Source organism: Barbatula barbatula (genome assembly GCF_947034865.1).
Source record: "Barbatula barbatula genome assembly, chromosome: 12".
NCBI lineage: Eukaryota > Metazoa > Chordata > Actinopteri > Cypriniformes > Nemacheilidae > Barbatula > Barbatula barbatula.
In genome coordinates this window covers 11,640,343-11,663,832 of record NC_136775.1, presented here as the reverse complement: position 1 = coordinate 11,663,832, position 23,490 = coordinate 11,640,343, and the positions used below count along the sequence as shown (strand labels likewise).

At 40.3% G+C, this 23,490-nt stretch overlaps 2 protein-coding genes across 3 annotated transcripts; one reads left to right on the top strand and one right to left on the bottom strand.

The window, feature by feature from the left end:
• Window positions 1-116: 116 nt before the first annotated feature.
• Window positions 117-11,872, top strand: nbn (nibrin). Its single transcript, XM_079470175.1, has 16 exons — window positions 117-316; window positions 681-802; window positions 2,664-2,791; window positions 2,930-3,089; window positions 3,184-3,287; window positions 3,563-3,680; window positions 4,747-4,937; window positions 5,680-5,777; window positions 5,874-6,012; window positions 6,440-6,760; window positions 6,982-7,627; window positions 7,722-7,784; window positions 7,931-8,092; window positions 8,209-8,322; window positions 10,165-10,214; window positions 11,442-11,872. Exons 1-16 carry the CDS (start codon window positions 286-288, stop codon window positions 11,467-11,469), a joined length of 2,475 nt encoding a protein of 824 aa, XP_079326301.1. The 5' UTR covers window positions 117-285; the 3' UTR covers window positions 11,470-11,872.
• On the bottom strand, window positions 11,604-23,116 carry osgin2 (oxidative stress induced growth inhibitor family member 2). Of its 2 annotated transcripts, XM_079470177.1 has the most exons (7): window positions 22,791-23,106; window positions 21,358-21,726; window positions 15,153-15,245; window positions 14,908-15,044; window positions 14,636-14,827; window positions 14,361-14,452; window positions 11,604-14,268 (listed from the first exon to the last, which is right to left on the bottom strand). In XM_079470177.1, exons 3-7 carry the CDS (start codon window positions 15,217-15,219, stop codon window positions 12,999-13,001), a joined length of 1,758 nt encoding a protein of 585 aa, XP_079326303.1. In that variant the 5' UTR covers window positions 15,220-15,245; window positions 21,358-21,726; window positions 22,791-23,106; the 3' UTR covers window positions 11,604-12,998. The 2 variants fall into 2 exon arrangements, with proteins under 2 accessions (XP_079326303.1, XP_079326302.1); XM_079470176.1 differs by lacking the exon at window positions 21,358-21,726 and having other exon boundaries at window positions 22,791-23,116.
• Window positions 23,117-23,490: the final 374 nt, after the last annotated feature.

Genomic DNA, 23,490 nt, shown 5'->3' with positions numbered 1-23,490 from the left:
GTTGCCCTATATTTGTGTTTCATAATACTGACAAAAACATTTAGACTTTTTAAAAAGCTGGTGAGAGGCGTGGCCTCGGGGAATTGCCGACTTTTATTTTGAAACTGACGTTTATTACGTCGCACACGGAAGATGTGAATGTGGCGCGGCAGTAAACACGTTTCAGTTATTAAAAACATCCTTTTTTTTTAGAGTTTTACGGTGAATGACAGCACCAGAAACAATACATGATTTATTGAGTAAAGAGAGTAAATATCGAATCGCTCGAAAATACAAACTACTGAAATGTGGAAACTTCAAACAACAGAATGCGGAGGTAAAATGTTCTGTATGTAACGTTACCCTAGTCAGTGTATATAGCAGTAAAATCAAGGCTAGTTACCAATCAGAGATGCAAAGTGTAATTTACGTTATCAATGGTCCTGTTATAGGGTTAACAGGATAACGTGACTGTATTCCATCCTTAGGTAAACGGTTGTAGACAATCATATTTGTATGTTATAATCTTGCTGTGTCACTAATGTGACATCTTAACAGGTACATGTTCTATATCATACAGTCTCACCTTGTCACTATGATGTACTTCCATTAAATGTATTTTTGAAGCAAGGCTACTTGATAGAAACAGTAGTTTTTACTTTGATTTGCTTGAAAAGCATTTTCACGTTTTGTCTGTGAAGGGGAAAGCTTCTTTCTGCTCTCTGGTCAGGCTTATGTGGTCGGCCGTAAGAACTGCGAGATACTGCTGTCCAAGGACCAGTCCATCAGCCGTGAGCATGCCCGCCTCACTGTCTCTGAGCATGTGAGTCCTGCAATTTCTGTGCTTTGTTATCTCTAAATGACAGATAACATAACTCATATGTACATCATATCTATAATCTAACGTTAATAGAGGAGGTTCTAAGCAATCAGACAGAAAAGGACAAAGTGTCTGCTGACTATGGCCAACAATCCAGCCATTCACTAGCATAATAGAGAATGTCATAAAGAGCGTGGGCTCTTGTAATTTGGGCTGGTGCATTATAGCAAGATGTTGGGCCCAAGCCATATCTCAGCACCAGAATGACAAGAGTTGACCCATTTGATAGTGAACATAACATCTCGGCAGTGGGTTTTGCACTGGCAGAGATCCCTTATATTATGTTCTGAAAATATCCCCTTCTCTCTGCAATTCCTACACAGAACAAAACAAATGAGAGATTTTAATGCAGCTGTTTTCATAGGAAAATAAGAATTGCTCTTTTCTTGTAGTAGTATGTTCTTCCGACAATAATGTCCACAATATTCTCCTCTACCTCTCATAAATGTTACTTAATAAAGTTGGATTATAGGCAGAGCTGTGAATATGATAATAATGAAGTAATCAATTTTCAATTCTCTCAATTGTAATGATTATAAATTTTTTTGATTATTTAGCTCATTACTAATCACAAGAGTACTCATAGATGTGATTATTTCACTTAGTCATTTGTGCCGTGCTAAATTCAGACACAATAAATTATTTGTATAATAGTTGTTCAAAAGTAATTCAAAGTTGTTGGAATCATGTATAGTTTAAGTACATAGTAAGAATATGAATATACGTTACTATATTATTTATGCATTAGGGACAATTTCTCGATGTAGAGAATGGCCTAGATCATGGGTATTCAATGAAAGTTAAAGAGGATCAGGTTTTTATATTTTCTTCCAAACAGAGGTCCGGACAATATGTTTTTGAAAATAAATAAATATTAAATCAATTTAGCCTAGTTGGATATACTGTATATAAATATTATCTTTTATCAGGCCATTTATTTTATATTTTGACATCCACAGTATGTATGTATTGTAGGCTCTGTGACTTTAGGGAAATGCCCTCTTAATAGAAGTCTAAAAATTAATATTTGTAAATAAAAAAAACTATTAGCAACATACAAATAATGTAATGTAACTTTTAAATGCTCTCATCATAAACAGAAACAAAAAGTTACTTACTAAATTAGCCTTTCCATGCCATTCATAAAATATCACACATCTTGTTGAAAGGTTGGAGTAATATAGCAAATGTGGGTAAACAGACTGACAGATACAAATTAGCTGGGGAGAAGCAGAGCGCACGAAGGGTTAAACTGAAGCGTGTTTGGCTCTAGATAAAGATATAGCGGTTAAAAATGTATTACATAAATGTTCCTGATAGCGCGTGTGAAGCGAATCTCCATTGTGTAGACACTCAGCTCAATTTAAACAACCGATCATAGTCTAATGTTTTAAATGGTTTATGAGGCTCCGGATGAATTAAAGAAAATGTCCAGATCCGGCTCGCGGTCCGCCAATTGAGGATGACTGGCCTAGATTATGTAAACATGGAATTTGGAGCCTGTTTGTTTGAACCTAGCTCTATAAAATTGCCTCTAAAATAAGAGTTCCTAAAAAATTAGGAAAGGACGGTTACATGTTGCTATATGCTTTGGTAAATCATTTGTCATCTACAAGCTCAGTCAAAAGCCTTGTAAAAGTAATTTTCATTCGGAGTATATAAAGAAAACCAGGCAGTCTGAGTGCTTGTAATCATCATGCCCTAGATGGCCCCATTTGCTGTAGTGTTTGAGCCGGATGAGTTAAGTGTGTTTTCTTGTATACACAGCTGTTTAAAGGACTTCATAATTATATGCTCTTGGCAGGGAATCTCGTTGAAAGATAGCTCGAAATATGGCACTTTCGTCAATGACGAGAAGCTCGAGACTGGCTCCACGAAGAGCCTGCAGACTGGAGACAGAGTCACATTTGGGGTCTTTCAAAGCAAGTTCAGGTTTGTATGTATTGTTAATGTAAATGACAGATTTTTTTGGGGGTTATTGGGAGATGGGATTTATTCATGCATATTGTCTTCAAACCGTTTTAATATTGCATGTTCATTTTAAACGGATGATATGGATATTCCGTTCAGGTTGGAGAAAGAGTCTATTGTGGTCTGTTCTTCGTGTGTTGATAATGAAGGCAAGGTCTCCCTCTCGCATGACGTGCACTCTATAGGGGGGCGTCTGGTCAACTCGTGGACTCTTGACTGCACACATCTCGTCATGCCTACTGTAAAGGTCACCATAAAGGTGAGTAGGCCAAACAACATAATGTGATGCACAGACATCATTTGATCCTTGGGAGGATGATTATATAATTCGTTTTCTCTCACTCCTTTCACAGACAATCTGTGCCTTGCTGTGCGGTCGACCTATAGTAAAGCCGGAATTTTTCAGTGCATTTAGCAAAGCTGTACAGCAAAAACTGCCTTTACCTAAGCCTGAGAGGTAAAGAAAGACTTTTTCGTTTTTTTTCTTTTACTTGCATCCTTTGCTGTGCTTTAGTTCAAATGGTGGCTAATTGTACAGCAAACCCCAAGGTCATGAGTTGAAACCTAGGATTCAGATGTCTTAAATGCACTGGGAATCGTTTTGGATAACTAGTCATGCATATGGAAATGCATACATGTAGCAGCTGTCTGTAACTTTGACAATAAAAGTTATAAACGAGTTATGTTATGTATTTGTATGAGGAATAAAGTGCTGTGTTTTGTATGGATTAGATTTAGGCCTCAGGTTGATGAGCCCAGCCTGACTAAAGAGGATCTGGACCTGGGTGCTCGGCCTGAGAGAAAGAGTCTTTTCAAAGGGAAAACATTTGTGTTCTTAAACTCAAAACAGGCAAGCGGTTTCTTCACTATTATAACCTGCTATCAGTATGACTGTAACTTAACCTTTTTTTCTTGAAATAGAAATACAAAGGCTTCCTTTCAGGCAAGGAATATGTAACATGGATGGGGCATGTCATTTTTGGTGATTTACGTGATATTATCCGACATAATGTAAAGTACATTCTGTGAAAATACACCATTAATACATTTAATATGGCATTTTCATGTTTTAGGACCTTTGTTTTTTCTTAACAGTAATATAGAGGCAATTATTGGGCTGTAATTTGCCAGGCTCTTCTGTACTTTTCATTTACATTAATGCAGGGAGTGGTACCTGTTATATCACTTCTGGTAGCTTTAACCTGCTGTTACTGAATGACTCAGAGGAAGTGCAGTGCAAGTGAATCTGTGAGGTTCTCTGTAACCAGCAGGCCTGTATGTGTGATGGAAACTACTGGAATGTTCCCTCCAGTGTTGCCTATATCAGGTTATACAGTATATATGCCTTTAATTAGCCTACATTTGAAATAAGTGAATGGTTAATGATGTCAGGTTTACTCTTGAAGCAAACTGTTTTCCCCTGATCTTCGGGAACTTTTTTTCAGGCTACTAATACTGCGTGTTACATAACATTATATACAGTGTGGCGTTGTCTACAAACGTATCAAGTGTAGTCAGTTTTATAGTTGACAATGGGAGAATTTACACTTTGCAACGGTATGTTGGTTAATGGCAGCTGAGCAATGTTGCAGTTTGCATTATTATGAAATTCCTTACTCCGTTTGATATTATGTAGAAATATGCTACTTTTGTGAATGTAATATATAAAACACTTGGAGGTCAAAACTCCAGCTATATGATATTTATCATTACTGTAAGATGTCATTACTCATACAATGATATAAGAATAGGCCCATACAGCTGTTTTACCTCTGCATTTTCTCTGTAAACACATACAGGAAGTTGCTTTATCTTTCTAACTTGAGTTTTTATTTTTTACCTTGCAAATAAAGTTTTATAAAATCGTCTTGTTGCAGTCTTGATTGTTGTATTACTTAAACATTTTGTGATTTTAGATGAAGCGTTTAAGTCTGGCAGTGAGTTGTGGAGGTGCCGTGAGTCAGCTGTTGGAGGAGGGCTCTTTGCCTCTTTCCCTCCTGGAGTCAAGCAGTACTTGTGTGGTGGACATGGTATCTGGCAACTCACAAGCTCTGATCCCTCCCACCACCAAGAAATGGGTGGAGTCTGTGGCACAGATTCTGCAGAGGTGAGTGTATTGGCTTGTTCGAAATGATGTGGTGCCGCAAGATCTGACAGGCTGAAGACATCAAAGTACCACGAGAGCGATTCGAAAAACCATAAAAATTGTGCTATCGAAACGCTCTTGTGGCACTTTGATGTCATCCGCCCGTCGGATCTTGCGCCACCTCATCAAGTCGAACAAGCCTTATGTGTTTTAGTCACACTCCTCCCATTTTGTGTAACTTTGGTTGATGTCATTTCTTTGCGCATATTGTATTGATTAATATATTTAATTTGCTACTCACTTTGTGGTTGTTTTGCATTTAAGGTCTTAATTGAAGGGCTCTTATCTTCAGAGCCTCATGTCTAGGGTTTATTTATTATATCTTAACACCTTTTCAGCATCTATGGCTATAATCATAGTTAAAACTGGTATAATCCGAATAAAAATTAATCTACACTAGTTGATCTACACACAAGTTAAGAGAAGTGCAATTGATCATCTCCAACTTACCTAGACTTGCGGTTATTTGGGCCGTGGGAGGAAACCGGAGTACCATGAGGAAGATAGGGTTTTACAATACAACAATTTAATTGTAAGAACAAAGAAACAACGCATATGCTTTGTAAAACAGTCACCAGTCTGTCACACAATACTTGGAATCTAAATTGAGTTTGTACCACGTACCAACCATACTTGTAGCACTGATACTTTTGACAACCCTTAATGTAGCCTAATACATTTATTTGTTTTCTTGTATATTTAGAAAAGGCTTGCGCTTTATCACAGAATCTGAGATTGGATTGGCTGCCATTCATTTCAGTAATCAAACATACTGCAATCCTTGCTCATCTATACATTCTGGTAGGTATTCTCTCAACACAATGACATGTCCAGTGCAGCACAACACGCAAACACTGACTCGACACATCGATTACAATTTTCAACTTTTCCCCACAGAATCGGTCAGAGAGAAGCCCGTCATGGCTTCAGAGACACTTTCTCAGAACACTGCTGTGGATGAGACGGCTCTCGCAGTACCTTCCCAGAACATCACAGCCTATGTGGTCAACACTGAGGTCTCACATGACCAAAGCAGGTAACTGAGAGCAGATTTTGTTTGAAGAATTCCATCCGATGCAATTAATGGAATTATAATTAACAAATCGTATCAACGTTGACTGAATTTTTGTTTCATTCTGTGAACTACTGACAAAATGTTCCCCAAATTCCAAATAAAAATATTGCTTTTTATATGCAAACATTGCCAAGAAACCAAAGGAAAATTTATAGGCAACACAATAATGTGTTTACATACATTTTAGGAACACTTCAAAAATGTACTTTTGATTTAAAAAAAGTTTTTTAATCACAGCTCTCTTGTTCATGTGGTATTCTCTCAGTCAACAGGAATGTCATGTAGAAATACTGAATTAATTTATTTAGTGGTCTGTTATTTTGTTCTGTGGCTGTTAATGTGTGTATTTTGGATTGCTAGATCATTTTTATCATGTTCACATTTGCAGGACAGAGACAAGTGGAATCAGTGCTGTTAGTGAGACTCCAGAGAAGACACACCCGGCACAAAGGCCTTTACAGCTTTCCACATTGTCAAAAACCACTGAACCATCCCTCAGCCCAGAACCTTCAGCTTCTCGCATTATCGCTGAGACAGTGATGTCGCCGAAGAGCTCCAGTGGGGCTGAACCTGAGCAGAGGTCGAAGACCGGTTTTGCTTCCTCAGGCAGGGGGCTTGATGGCTCTTTGAAAATGACAACTCCTCTAAAACAGTCTCCACAGAAACAGTCAGCTTTCACACACTATTTCCAGCCTGTGAGCAAGAAAAGGCAAGTCTCACACCACCTGATGTTACATAGGCCACATTTACATTTGTCCTGTGTGATCTGACCACAAGCGCTACATACAGGTTGTTAAGCTCAAGTTATTTGGTGCATCCAGGGTTAAAGAGTGTTGAAGTATTCTTGATTAAATGTTAAAGGTGAGATTTATTTGAACAGTTTTGTAAAGATAACAGAGAAAATGATCATCATTGCTGTTTTGGTTGCAGATTGCGTGAAGACAGTGCCAGTTCGGTCCAGTCAGAGGCCAAAATCTCTAGAAAAGACGATGAAGACAAAAAGGATGAGATGATGGAGAATTCTGCTCCTTTATATGCCCAACAAAGTTCCTCCAACAGTAGACCTCATAAAACCTCAAGTACAGCCCAAAACCAGCTTACCTTAAGTGCCAGTCTGGGTATGGGCTCAAATCACAGTGTGGCCCAACCAGGAAAGGGTTGTGGGTCCACTCAAAGTTCCACTAAAAAAAGAAAAGAACCAGAGGCGGATGTCCCATCATGCCCAGAACAAGCTGCTGATTTAGATCTGTCACTTGAAGAGCTCGAGTCCATCATGTCTGAGGAGATGGATGAGCCTCTGCAGACTGCAGCCTATAAAAAACAATGTCTCGAGTCAGGACAGAGTAGTGCGGCCAACAACCCTCAATTACCCCATCAGCGAAAAAGCAAGACGAATCAGCAAATTAGTGCCAGTAACTTGCAGTTCAATAGAACAGTCCCGGCTGAAACAAATCAGGTCTCTGAGAGGCAGTCATCCAATCAAGCTCCCAATTCGGAGCGGGAAACGCATAGTTTAGCCAATGGGGTGAAAAGGCCGGAAACAGATGTCAAGGAGGAGGAGGTGTCCTTTGTTGTGGTAAGAAAAATGTGGGTTCCTTGAACGCACTGCTTGTTTCATTACTATTCTATTATCTACAGAACAGCTAGTCCCATGTTTTATTTTTCTTTAGACTTCAAGGACCCAAAATGGGGTTTCTCAGGCCTGTGAAGCTGTAGCCAAATGGGAAGTGAAGGTGAGGTTTAAAACAGACCCTGACTGTGAGCCACTTTGACCTTCACTAGTAAATATATATTTTCAGGGAAAAGGCCATGAGAGCAATATGTTTCCATCTGTAATATGGTATTGTAGATTTCTGACAAAACCACTGTTGCTCTTAAGACCTCAGTGTCTCTGTCTGGAACCAAGAATGACCCTGAGTTACCCATGGGGCTTGTACAGATTGAATTTATGCCCCTGACTGTGAGCAACTCCTCCAGATCAAGACCCATCCCACTACAGACCCACAACCCCAATGGCAAGAATGTCAAAAGGTTCTGCAAGGTAATGCACATAGGATAAAAACAATGATTGTTTATCTCTGAATATAATAGATTGTTTTATCTGTCTTTAAATGACTTTTGGTGGGTGTGTATCTCTATCTGTGTGTGCATGTCTAGACATCTGTCCCTGGTTTAAAAGGGCTGCCCAATATTATCGGAGGTTCTGATTTGGTGGCTCACAATCGCAGCAAGAACTCTGAATTGGAGGAGTGGCTCAGGCATACTGCCGAGGTGAGAGACAGCAGAAACAAGGAAAAGAGAGCGCTTTTTTAACGGCTTTCATGTGTATCATTCACCAATTCATGATTGAAGAAATTCTATTTTCCTCAACGGAAATGCTGTTTAACTTCTATTTGGTCAGAAACAACAAAAAAGAGAATGTACCATAGTTACCTCCAGAATGTCTGCCAATCACCTTTGTTAAGTCTGTTAATGCAATTTATTTATTTTTATTAGTTATCACTTACAATCAATAATGAAATGAAATGTTTGCTTTAGGGATGCACCTATACCAGTATCGGTATCGGGCCCGATACCAAGCTCATGTACTCGTACTCGTAAAAATTCCTCAATACCAAAGACCGATACCTCACGTGACGTAATTGACAGAACATTCCAGTGCACACAGAGACACCTGCCGTAGCAGACACAATGTCATAGTGTGTTCACACCTAAATCGCGCTATTCGTGTGTAGTTGGACGCTTGAACATTTTGAGTTAACTCGCTTCATTCGCGCGTGGAATTTGTGTCATGGGAGGTGCTTCTGGCTGGCGGCTCCAGTCTGGTTGCGAAATGGCGTACATGGATTTTGTTGAGCAGGTAGCTGCGCATTATGTGCTATGGAAGGCTGAAGATAGACAGAGACTCGTTCGGCGCCGTGACTGGGTCCATCAGATCCTTCAGAGGCGAAGTCCTTCATTGTTGTTTCAGATTTCTGCCTCCGCTCGCTATGTCATAATCACATCACTACTAGAGCAGGCTCCTGCTTGGTTAACGCGGCGAAGATTTTCGCCAAAGTTCAGATTTTTCAACTCTCGGTTGAAAACCCTCGGTTTTGCCCTTTGGAGGTTATTGGACACTGTGAATTTTGGCTTTGAAAATGTTTGATAAGCACATAAGATTGATTTATTTTTTCATAATATGAGTTGAAGTTGTTAAAAATAAAGATGCAGATATGTTCATTAGTCTCATTGTGTTGTTCTTAGAAAATTGACACAAACAAAAAAAAACTAGCATCGGTAAGGTGAGTACCAGGGAAAAAGTATCGGCATCGTACTCGATCCTTAAAAAGTAGTATCGGTGCATCCCTAGTTCGCTGTACCATCATAAGATTCAGAGTGTTTTCGTACACTAGCATTGAGCTCAAGCAGTAGTGACTATTATTATTATACATTTTATTTAAAGGTGCCTTTTATAGCACTCAAGGACATCAATAAAACAACCAGTCATAAACAATAGGCCAGCACAGCCCACCTACATCTGAATATTACAAAAAAGCCTGCCTAAATAAATCAGTTTTAAGTCTAGATTTAAAAACCACACGACTTTGACTATTACGAATATCCACCGGTAGTGAGTTCCATAGGTACGGTGCAGCATAACCAAAGGCTCATGGTTCCATAGAAGTTGTCTGAATGCGTGGAAGGACAAGAGTTAGTGCAGAGGCAGATCGTCAAGTATGAGAAGGAGTATCAAAGGAGATCAAATAAGCATGAGGGTGCCAGATTATTGCATGCCTTGTAAATGAAAAGCAATACTTTAAAATGTATGGGTATTTAACAGGGAGCCAGTGTAGATTTTGTAACACAGGAGAAATGTGCTTGGATATAGGAGTTCTGAATAAATCGTGCAGCCGTATTCTGTATGAGCTAACATTTGTGCAATGATTTAGAAGGGAGTCCATAAAATAAGGAATTACAGTGATCAATTTGTGACTATTGTTGCAAAAATGTCAGAAGAACATTACAAACTTCATTGTTTCTCACATACTGTACCATGTAAAGTGCCCTAACACGCAGACAAAAATGTAGTGTTGACAACAAGGGTTGTTTAATTTCTTTCATCTCTTTCAGGAAGAAAAACAGAATGAACGAGAGGAGACTATGGGTGACGATTTGTTCAGGTATGCAGTCTGTCTATTTCTGTGGTTAATAACGCATTAAAAAGATGGGCGGCTAGATAGAAAAAAGTGAAACATCCAATGCACTTTCAGATGGTCTCATCAGACTGATCTTGTCTGATCTCTGTATGATCCCCACACTTATCCAAACAAACACTCGGCACCTGCCTAAACAAACACTGCATTCATCCCAAAACTGACCTCTGACCATAGAGAATCAAAGCCCACAAACAGACAATAATCTTTGTGAATGCACAGTCAGGGCTGCAGTAGACAGGTTTAGACTGGTTTGGATACTCTTGACGCACAGGCTGGCCGGGACCGATGGATTTCTGATTCCCAATGTTGTTCTATTTTGAGTCTGTTGTTTCTATCAGGCACCAGCTTAGAGAATTGGTTATGCAACGCTGTGCAAATGTACAGCTAAAAGTAAAAGTTTGAAAAACAAATCATTCGCATGCATTATTTCTGTACAATTATTTGATTTCTCTAAGCCGTCATCATTGAGACGTTGACGGGAGGCTTTCTCGTTTGAACAGTTTTGGAATTAACGTGGAAAGTATGACGTCAATGATTTGCTTTTAAATTGTTGTTCGCTTTCGAAGTTAAGATGGGCTGCGAAGACCCCATTGATATTTTTAATGAGCTGCTGCTGTTTATACTTAGTGATTATCATTGAATATACATTTATGGCGAACATATACATTTTATAACTAAAAGTTAAAAAGTATGTTGTACAAAAGTAATTTTACAAATAATTGTCACATCATGCTTATGAAATTATGTGCAAGCGTTAATATACAACCAAATTCTCTCCATTGTTCTCCTCCTGAGATGTTCTGCTCAGGTCTCATAAGAGACATGAAATTGTTGCCTGGAGACTGAACTTGGCTAACAAGGGACTTTCGAGTGTTGCCATTTCACATGCCCAAGCTGAAAAACACACTCTCACTCTCAAATATACACAGCGCCACAGCCATGTGGTTTATCCAACACGATTGTTTGATCTCTGAATCGGTGTTCAGTCAGTCATGCATGGAGTGGGAACAGCAGACAGAAAAGAAAAGAGGGAAAAGAAAACAGCACCTCTGTTTTTCCAACAACTTCTGCAGATCTCTCCCTCAGGCTAATGAAGTGTCCCAGACATGTTTTATTTAGGGAGATGTCTGGTTTGATGACTTTTAAACAATGTCTGATAAATGACTTGCTTTTGTATCTTGTGTTTTTCAGGTACAACCCTAGAACCACCAGGAGATAACAGTCATATTCATAAAGCTGCTTTTCTCTTTGAAGACAAGTTCTGCATTGTCATATAGCCCTTATTTGGTGGTTCCATACTAATAATTGCTGAGCTTTTAATATCCAAAACCACATAAAAAACTGTTTGCTTTTATAAGAGGTTTATTTGTCTATAAAAATGTCTGTGTACAAAACCAGTTATTAAAAAGTTTTACAAATCTGAGCAATTGCATATCATCACACCAACATCACACTTAAGCAGCCGGCTTCACATCTCTTCAACCGTTCTGATATAAGTTAAAAAATAAATTAAATGATAGTTGACTTCATTACTGCTTGTTGTCTTATGATTTGGGGTTTGTGTGATCATAATTTTGAGTGCTTTGTTGAGACTTCCATTTTAGATGTCCTCAGATGTCTACATTTGTAATCTGAATGGCAGAGGTTTTAATGCCCTTTAAAATTATTATTTTGGCACAACACAGAAATATAAAGCGCCATTATTCAATGCTGTAAGTGGGAATCTTCGCAGAATGTCTTATCAAGGAATCAATCCTGTAGCAAATCACTGAAACATCTTGTATTCAGTTAAACTAAATCTATTTTACTTACAAATGCTATCCGTTCTGAAAAACACTATAGTCACTAACTGACTGCATGAATTTCTAGGCTTTGGCACAAGGACAAGTTTTGTTTTCAATATTCTTACAATGTGTACACACCCTCTAGAAAGTAACCCACTTTGATCTGGGGGCTTGGAAAGAGGATGATATTTGTTCTGTCTGTTAAAAGTACTATTCTATCTTTTGTATTATAATATATAGCCAATTGAACAGAATATATGGAGGATACGTTTACATTTATGCATTTGGCAGACGCTTTTTTCCAAAGTGACTCGCATTGCATGACACTATGCATTTGTATTTGAAATCCCTGGGATCGAACCCATGACATTGGCGTTGCTAGTGCCATGGTCTAACCACTGAGCTACAGGAAAGTTATATCAATGTTTCATGCAATAATTATCTTTGATTCCCATTCTAAGAAATGCATTGCCTCAAATGCAGTTGTGAAATTGTTGTGTGCGTCTTAACATACACAAATTTTGTTGTTTGTATTTCACAGGTAAAGACATAATTTTAAAGAATTTGGCCTTTCCAATCTACTTGTGTATTGCTTTTACAGCTCCATGAAGATGCGTGTGCAAGTCTTCTTACCTTAGGCACTATGATCATGATTGGGAGATTTGCTTTCTATATTGTCTTTAACATGTAACAGCAGAACAACAAGACAACAGATAGCATTTGCAACAGAGGTAAAGCGTACTTCACATATACTGGGCATATTGGCACATTATTCCTGACCTGTAAAGCCGTTTGGAAAGATTGTCAACCAAAGACAGTTCTCCAAGCTTCTCTTCATTTTTATAAGCCTCCTTCTCTTGCAAATGGTAAGAAAGTCGTAGTTACACCAAATGTATTCCCTGCATACATTAAAACGGGGTGTTACTCAATGCTTCACCTATCATAAAAACCTTGCTCCTGTGCCCTAAACAAATTCTCCTCCTCCTTCTCTGCTGCCTTCTCTTCTACGCCCTCCTTCCTCCCCGATAAACGTCCTGTTCTTCTTATTCATCTGTTTAAGTTTTCTAAGCAGACAGCTAGCAATACCAAGAGCACCACCCTTCAAGAAGCGCACAAAGTTGTCACCAATAAGGGGACCCATGGCAAAGAGCCCAGGCTCGGCGTTGCACTCAAAGGTGTATGGATTTATGTCAATGGGATTTTGTTTGCAGGAAATGGGCCTGCTGGGATCCAAGCCAAGGTACTGCCCTTGCTCCTTCAGGAAAAACAGGTTGGGATAGGACCCGATGAGAACCAGCACCATCGAGACTTTCAGAGCTTTGAGAACGCCACTGGATCCCTTCATCACGCAGTGCATGTCAGGCTTGAAGGAGAGGACACAGTGCTCGGGGAAGCTGGTGTAGTCTGGGAAGAGAGATGGGCTGGGAGTTGTGGTATTGACAGCAGGGGATGACTGGTAAGCTTGGGAACACATCATGTGGTAAACCCTGTGATATTCTGGGTAAAGTGTCTTTGGCAACTGCTTGAATATGAGACCTGGGTCATCAGCATGCTTACGGAAGGCATGCAACACAGGGACCCCATGGTTCAGAGCACACAGAACTGCATCTGCAGCACTAAGCCCTGCCCCCACTACCAGCACGGGGTCAGAGGAGGGTCCCAGATTGCAGCCGACAGCCACTCCAAGGTCGTGCATGTTGTGAAAAACGTAAGGGAGATCCTCGCCTTCCACTCCCAATCGAGCTGGTGAGTCAGATGCCCCTGTAGCTAGCACGACATTCTCTGCGAATAAACTAAATGGGACATTCATGTCCCCCTGGAACTGCTGATAGCCCCTGATCTCCCAGAGTCCCTGTGAAAGCCCCTGTGAAACTCCAAAACTCTCTCTTACCTCTTTTTCTCCCCTATTTTCACCCTTTTCCTCCTCAATCTCACCCAGACTGGTATTTTCTGTTCCATTTCGGATCTCTTTCGTTGACCCAATTCTTGTTCTAGTTTGACCATTCTCAGTACCATTCTTGTTGCAGTAATCAAAGCCATTTTTCACACTATACACCTGATCATTTATAGTGCCTTTTTCATTCCCAAGACCGTTTTCATGACTGCGGTGGAGTTTCTGAACCGAGGTGATGTAAGTGTTGTCGACAAAGTTTTTCTGGAGGCTCTTTAGCTTGACGTAATTTTGGTAGTAGGAAGAGATCTCCTCTGGAGTGGCTCTGTCATTGGATGTCCTCCTATGAGAAAATGCCACACAGAAAATGCCACACAATCCATCAATCTTTTGATATTTCTGTCTTTATAATGTGTGCAATTGGGACCAACATACCTTCTCTTGCTTAAGATCAAATCTCTGTAGTTGACTCCTGGTAACTCCATCCATATACCAAGACTAATTGTCAGCATTGACCCCTCCATCGCCTTGGAGATGAAAGAGAAATTATGAATGATGAAACAAACATTCAGATCCCTTACATTGACTCAGCTAACTGATAGTGAATAAATGGATATAAATAAACTCAAAACACCAACTTAACACCAACAAGTTGAGCCTTATAAGGACAGGAACTGGAATAATCCCTAGCATCTCATGAAAAGACTCACGTGCCAGGCACCACCGGGTGTGTCCTTGCCCAAGACCAAATGAGGAATGTGGCGTTTCTTTTCCAGCCGCCACTCCAGTACAGATGGTAACTCAAAGCCCAAATCTGCATTCGGATGAAGGAGGGTGTCAAAGAGCACTGCCACAGGGTTCCCCGAACGCCCTTCTAATCCCTCACAGAGATACTCCAAATCCTGAATGAAAACACAACTGGTTTCTTGCTAAATTGTGACTGTTTACATTTCTGTGACCTGTTTTGTTATTATCCTATTACCTGTTCAGTTATAGGAACCTGTTTGGATTCCTGTAGTTTACGAAACAGGATGGTGTTTGGGTGCACAGCCATGGGATCTAAATACGGAGTATAGCCGCTCAGAAGGTATGACAAGCAGATACCTGAAGGGCCGTTCCCTTTGAAAGAGTCAGGAGTAGCTTTTGTGTTAGTAAAAACACAACAATGGTCAACTATTTTAAAAGACTTAAATCCTGTCAATAATTGTTTTCTCGTTTGTGACTTACCAATGATGACTACTGGCACAGTTTGAGCACAGTCCTTTGGCAGGGAACTTTCTGCCAGAAGAGGCATAGTGGCAGCCAGAATCAGAGTTGGCACTGGTTAAAAAAACAACTGTTCAATAAACACAAAATGAATGTGGTCTGTGCTTTTTTAAATTGTGAAAATGTTAAAGGGATACTTCACCCAAAAATGCTTATAACCATGCAGATTTTGCCCCCCATTGAATTACATAGTCCTACATTCTTCAAAATGTCTTCTTTTGTGCTTAACACAAAGGATTATAGTAATTTTGATAAGGTCATTTTTCTTACTATGGGAGTCAACGGGGGGCAAAATCTGTTAACTAAGCTGTTTCATATACCTATTCCAATGTAGACAATGTTTTATTTTTTACACAAAATATATGTAGTAATTGTATTCATTTTGTATTTCATTTCTGTTGTATGCATACAGGGTCAGTGCTATTACTGGCTTCTCACAAAAACAACTTATAAACAGTTTTATAGAGATAGAACTGTTATCCGGGTTTACTCATTGTCTCGCCCCTCCGGGTGCAAATCCCCCCTGATTACACACCAGTTTGGCTTGTGCCCGTGTTTATGTTTTTCAAAAAAGTGGGCTTGGCATTCTGACAGTCGGCCCATCCAGTCACCTAACACACCCCCTTTATGTTTCACCCTGGTGGTTTACACTTTTCAGAGCGTACAGCATTCCAAGCATAACTGTGGCAGGATGGTGCAACAGGGGTGTTTATGGGGGCATACTGGTAGAGTTGGCAGTGTTTAAAACTGGCATTTCAGCCCCATTGCCCGATTTAACAGTCTCCTGACCACATTCACTATGGGCACTCACATGAGCTGACTGAGCGCCTGTATGATGTACTCATTTGTCTCTGATATTTTTAATAGTAGATCTTTACAAAACAACAATATTTACATTTATGCATTAGCAGAAGCTTTTATAAGCAACATGACAGTATACATTTTTGTTTCTGAATATGTGCAATCCCTGGGATCGAACCCATGAGCTTGGAGCTGCTAGCGCCTTGCTCTTACCAATGAGCTACAGGAAAATGATATAACATATTTGCAATATCATAGCAATTAATCATTTTGAAGACTTCAGAAATGCTTTCAATTAATTAAATAAACAAAGTTAAAAAGTTGTTTAGTTGTCTCACACAAATAATTTACACAATTTCTCTTCAAAGAGCATTGAGCAGGTTTTGTGCTTTAGAATGCAGTAGGGGTAAAATCTTTGCGTGTCAGGTGGCAGCTGCCTCGCGACCCGTCACTCCTGCCTCGCTGCCTGACACTGTTTTATTCACCTGCCTCGCGACCAGTCACTGTTTTATTCACCTGCCTCGCGACCAGTCACTGTTTTATTCACCTGCCTCGCGACCAGTCACTGTTTTATTCACATGTTACGCTGCCTGTCACTGTTTTATTCACCTGCCTCGCGCGACCAGTCACTGTTTTATTCACCTGCCTCGCGACCAGTCACTGTTTTATTCACCTGCCTCGCTACCTGTCACTGTTTTATTCACCTGCCTCGCTGCCTGTCACTGTTTTATTCACCTGCCTCGCGACCAGTCACTGTTTTATTCACCTGCCTCGCTACCTGTCACTGTTTTATTCACCTGCCTCGCTGCCTGTCACTGTTTTATTCACCTGCCTCGCGACCAGTCACTGTTTTATTCACCTGCCTCGCGACCAGTCACTGTTTTATTCACATGTTACGCTGCCTGTCACTGTTTTATTCACCTGCCTCGCGCGACCAGTCACTGTTTTATTCACCTGCCTCGCGACCAGTCACTGTTTTATTCACCTGCCTCGCTACCTGTCACTGTTTTATTCACCTGCCTCGCTGCCTGTCACTGTTTTATTCACCTGCCTCGCTACCTGTCACTGTTTTATTCACCTGCCTCGCTGCCTGTCACTGTTTTATTCACCTGCCTCGCTGCCTGTCACTGTTTTATTCACCTGCCTCGCTACCTGTCACTGTTTTATTCACCTGCCTCGCTACCTGTCACTGTTTTATTCACCTGCCTCGCTGCCTGTCACTGTTTTATTCACCTGCCTCGCTACCTGTCACTGTTTTATTCACCTGCCTCGCTACCTGTCACTGTTTTATTCACCTGCCTCGCTACCTGTCACTGTTTTATTCGCATGTTATGCTACCTGTCACTGTTTTATTCACCTGCCTCGCTACCTGTCACTGTTTTATTCACCTGCCTCGCTACCTGTCACTGTTTTATTCACCTGCCTCGCTACCTGTCACTGTTTTATTCGCATGTTATGCTACCTGTCACTGTTTTATTCACCTGCCTCGCGACCAGTCACTGTTTTATTCACCTGCCTCGCTACCTGTCACTGTTTTATTCACCTGCCTCGCTGCCTGTCACTGTTTTATTCACCTGCCTCGCGACCAGTCACTGTTTTATTCACCTGCCTCGCGACCAGTCACTGTTTTATTCACATGTTACGCTGCCTGTCACTGTTTTATTCACCTGCCTCGCGCGACCAGTCACTGTTTTATTCACCTGCCTCGCGACCAGTCACTGTTTTATTCACCTGCCTCGCTACCTGTCACTGTTTTATTCACCTGCCTCGCTGCCTGTCACTGTTTTATTCACCTGCCTCGCTGCCTGTCACTGTTTTATTCACCTGCCTCGCTACCTGTCACTGTTTTATTCACCTGCCTCGCTGCCTGTCACTGTTTTATTCACCTGCCTCGCTACCTGTCACTGTTTTATTCACCTGCCTCGCTACCTGTCACTGTTTTATTCACCTGCCTCGCTACCTGTCACTGTTTTATTCGCATGTTATGCTACCTGTCACTGTTTTATTCACCTGCCTCGCTACCTGTCACTGTTTTATTCGCATGTTATGCTACCTGTCACTGTTTTATTCACCTGCCTCGCTACCTGTCACTGTTTTATTCGCATGTTATGCTACCTGTCACTGTTTTATTCACCTGCCTCGCTACCTGTCACTGTTTTATTCGCATGTTATGCTACCTGTCACTGTTTTATTCACCTGCCTCGCTACCTGTCACTGTTTTATTCGCATGTTATGCTACCTGTCACTGTTTTATTCACCTGCCTCGCTACCTGTCACTGTTTTATTCACCTGCCTCGCTACCTGTCACTGTTTTATTCACCTGCCTCGCGACCAGTAACTGTTTTATTCACCTGCCTCGCTACCTGTCACTGTTTTATTCGCATGTTATGCTACCTGTCACTGTTTTATTCACCTGCCTCGCTACCTGTCATTGTTTTATTCACCTGCCTCGCTACCTGTCACTGTTTTATTCACCTGCCTCGCTACCTGTCACTGTTTTATTCACCTGCCTCGCTACCTGTCACTGTTTTATTCGCATGTTATGCTACCTGTCACTGTTTTATTCACATGCCTCGCTACCTGTCACTGTTTTATTCACCTGCCTCGCTACCTGTCACTGTTTTATTCACCTGCCTCGATACCTGTCACTGTTTTATTCGCATGTTATGCTGCCTGTCACTGATTTATTCACATGTCATGCTGCTTGTAAATGTTTGAAAGATTCTGAACTTCTAAAATCTACAGTTAAATATTTTATTTGTAAATAATTGTAAATACTATTAAAAACAGTCATAGCCTAGATATGTTCGCAAAATGTTATGTGACTTGTAACATCTTTCATTTAGCCTACTGTAGGCTACATGTCACTGTTAAAGTTAGATCTTTTACACTTTAATGTTAAACTGTCTGTAATAAAGTTCCATAAAAGGGAAGTGTTACGGGCTGTGATCGACAGTTGATTGTTCTGGTCTGCCAGTCCCGGGCTACGGGGTTCGCTAGTAAAACAACTACTGAAACGCACGCTCGTGTTTGGTCTCATCATTGAACATTAAACAGGAAGGAAGGAGGCGGGAACCGACGAACGTTTTAATAAAATAAAATAAACAATAAACACGGACGTAAAAGAAGATAACTACAACTTAACATGTTCGGGCCTGGTCCTCTCTTGTCTTACACTCATGTCGCTCCTCTCTTATGCTTCCGGAGCTGACACTCATTATCACTCACGCGACCGATCCTTGCGCTTATCCCTCACGGCTCTCGTCCCGCCCTGCTCGCCACACTGTCCTTGGTGTGTTTTATTCTCTCTTTTGTCACGCTGGACAAATGACAATAAACTCCTTGACTATGAAAATCACTCTCATAGATTAGTGTGTTAACTTCACAGACCTCTCCAATTCAATGTCATCACGAGGATGAGTGGTGGTGTTTGTCTTTGGGTGGGGGGTTTGGGGGCTGATTGATGCTTTTGTTCTAAGAAGTTGTGTGAATTTTCTGGGGTGTGATACATTCTGATTCTGCTTGTTATCCAATCTGTTAAAACAGGCCTTTATTGTATACTCTGCTTCTCATTACATTACTTATGTTGGATTGTTTTGTAGTATTAAATAGTACAAATGAATGCTCCAAATGCTATGGCTTTATGAACTGTAAAATAACTATGAAACTGAAGTTGTCTAACACTGAAATGAGTTGTTTGCACTGAACACATATTATACTGCTTTGTATGTCTAATCATTACCTTATTAAAAAATTTGTAGAGAAACAGTTTAACATTCTAAACATCAAAACTTTATGTATTTCATGTTTAACAAATTCGAAAACTAAACGTAAAATGTTCCCCAAATATCAATTAATATTTTTTAAAAGAATAAATAATTAAGTTTAATAAATACGTTTATAAATATGTGTATAACACAGACCTTTCTGAGCAGATGGGAGTTCATAAATATGGTTCATGTTACATATGTAACTATTATAGTATCATTCTATGCTATTTTTGATAAATACACCATGTGGGAAAATGTACATACTGTACAAATGTATACTTTTGCTTGCTATTAAAAGTTTTTTCCATTCTGGCTGTGTTCACCACAATATGTTGAAATTATATTTAGCATTTTAAACAAATTTTATGTAATAATTGGTTTTATCATTTTTAGCTAATACGTTTAGCTAATATTTATATATCACATTTTAATACAGGAAAGCAGCCCAAAATTGTGGACCCAAGGATGATAGTAAAACAACTACTGAAACGCACGCTCGTGTTTGGTCTCATCATTGAACATTAAACAGGAAGGAAGGAGGCGGGAACCGACGAATGTTTTAATAAAATAAAATAAACAATAAACACGGACGTAAAAGAAGATAACTACAACTTAACATGTTCGGGCCTGGTCCTCTCTTGTCTTACACTCATGTCGCTCCTCTCTTATGCTTCCGGAGCTGACACTCATTATCACTCACGCGACCGATCCTTGCGCTTATCCCTCATGGCTCTCGTCCCGCCCTCGTCGCCACACTGTCCTTGGTGTGTTTGGTGGTACATTACATTTAAGGTGCCCGAAAAACGCCGCTTTTTGCGCCGCTGTCTTGCCATATGATGCCGTTAAAAACGCATCATTACGTTGCATTACGTTGGTGGTCTTGTTCTGCTTATCTGTGTTGCTGGGTAGTTTTTATATTTATATTTCAGTACTTAATGCGTGGTCAATAAAAAAAAAGTCTTGATATTTTCTATCAAACGTATTAATATTCAGTTCTGAATGCTCATTTGCACTAATGGACCACTTCCATAACTGCACTAACCTATCTACTGCACTGTAATTCTATTAACAGCATCTACTCATCTATTGCACTGTAACTTCAATAACTGCATTAACTTATCTACTGCAATGTAACTCTATTCACTGCATCTACTCATCTATTGCACTGCAACTTCAATAACTGCATTAACTAATCTACTGCTCTGTAACCTATAAACTGCATTAACTCATCTACTGCACTGTAACTATATTAACTGCATCTACTCATCTATTGCACTGCAACTTCAATAACTGCATTAACACACCTATTGGACTGCAACTTTAATAGACAACGTCAATAATTTATGCATACCTAAGTCACTTGCACTATTTTAGTCTAAATTATTATCTGTTCATATCCACCTGTACATTAATGTTCATAGTATATAGCCATCTGTATATATTGTTCATAGTATATACCTTCTGTCATATTTTTCATAGAACACACCTACTGCAAAATATTTTTATAGTCCATGCCCACTGTATTATATTCTCTCATATTGTATTCTGTATTTATTCTAACTGTATATAATGTTCTGTCCCAGGGTGAACAATACCCAAATCCAGTCCCGTCTGGATTTAGCTCAGTGTTTCCCCTGTCAGAAGGACTTTGAGTAGATAACGTGTTGTTGCGCTGCTTCCTTGCACTTCACATGGGTCCATCAACAATACTGCCGCTGACCACCGGACCTGGCACCTTCACAAAAATAAGCATTAACTAGAATGGGTCTTCAGCTCAATACTAAAAACAACACACATCAGTGTGGAAAAGGACCACTTCCCTTTAGTCTGAGGTTTTGTGAGTTGACACTGTGAGATCTGTGAGTCAGCTCCACCAAAGCACAGATTATCCAGTCAACCACAACGCTGAGGGAGAATAAAATTACCAAACCAGTCCACAGCAGCACGCCCGCCCTGTAAAAATCCTGTAAAATGATCAGTGGTGAATTGGTCTGGTCTGGCTCAGCTCATCAGTGATTGGTTGACAACCGTTCAAATTAACTGGCTTTGTAAATCAGTGGGAGGGGCTCATTATACAACAGACAGAAGGCCGTAAATGACGCGCGCTCTGTGCAACCGAAACGGCGTTTTTAACGGCGTCATATGGCAAGACAGCGGCGCAAAAAGCGGCGTTTTTCGGGCACCTTAAAACGCCGTTAAATACGGCGTTATGAAAGGCTTTTCGCGCGGTTTTTACGGCGTTTGGAATCGAGACGCCGTATTTTGCGGCGCAATTACCGTTTAAAACGCCGTAAAAAACGGCGTTGAGATGTAAACGCGTTTAATCTATGCCGTAATTCTGAACCTTTTGGCTTTCCATAGACCGATCTTGTGGCAGGCACGTAAAACAGTGACTGGTCGCGAGGCAGGAGTGACGGGTAACGTGTCAGCTGCCACCTGACACGCAAAGATTTTACCCCCTCTCTTAGAATGGGAGTGTATACAGGTCTATCCGTTGACACATACACGTGTCTTTGTGATCACGTGTATCCACATGTTGTGCAGAAGTCAATGCAGACCCCTAAATGCAAGGTTGGTTTTTGGTAATTAAGAAAACATTTCAAACAGCGCTTTGACTAAAAGACTATTATTTTCAGAAATGATCATACAGTAACGACATGACAAAGATTGCTTTGAATATCTTACACCTTAACAAGCACACAAAGTAATAATTAGATAACGTTTCCTTCAAATCATTACGTGCTTTTACAAAATGTGTCTCGTTCCTGTTATGATCTTCTTTAATGGCTGTGTGAATCATAAATAATGCGCAAAAATGCATTTATATAAAACCGTGTAAAGTGGCGAATTATTAAACACTTAGATTATATGTTTAACTATCAAAACGTGAATCTTTAGTGGAATATAAGCCGACATATGTACGTTAGAAAGGCGAAGTCATACACCTTGCAGAATAGGCGTTACATGTACGCATGTCTGCTATACAAAAAAATTAAAAAAGACATATAGTGAAACCAGATTTTCTTACCTCCAAGGCAAAAAAGCCCTTCAGATTCTCTGTTTTTCAGATTCGCGTATCTCTGGAAGGCTCGGGAGGATGCTGCGCGTGGTATAAATAGTCCGTGTCCCTCGTGGGAGGATCCAGTATGGCATGGATAAGTGATCTTTAAAGATTCCGCTTCAAAGAACTGAATGACATGTTTTGTGGGTAAACATTTGTTTAACTACTAACTAATGATGTGCGATACAGAACGGTGTTAAACCGATTTAACTAGACGTTGCATTATAGGCAACGAAGAAGCTCTGGGGTGTCAGTTCAGCATCCTCTTCGCCTCGTGTCGCACAGACAGGCATGTCGAGCGAGCCCCGAATCGTGGAGTCTGCTATACGCACATGGCATTCAGTGAAATACAGGATTGCTCTTTTCCCTTTAAACGATATAGGAAACTCAATCGATCTACTCGATTCGAGCTTCGTCTTCTCGATCTGCAATCCTACGTTGCAAAATCACCTCGTTTCATTTATTGTGTTGGTCGACAAGTTCGTATAGTGATAGAGCAATACTAGTCCCCAGGCACCTACCTTTATTTTCATTGTGAATAATTCATAGGACATAATGCGGGAAGATTTTAGCGTGTGCGTGTGCGTGAAGATGGGAGTGCTGAACATTCACGACTGATGCTGATACACACACACATCCACGCGTCGTTCACACAGTGCATTTCAAC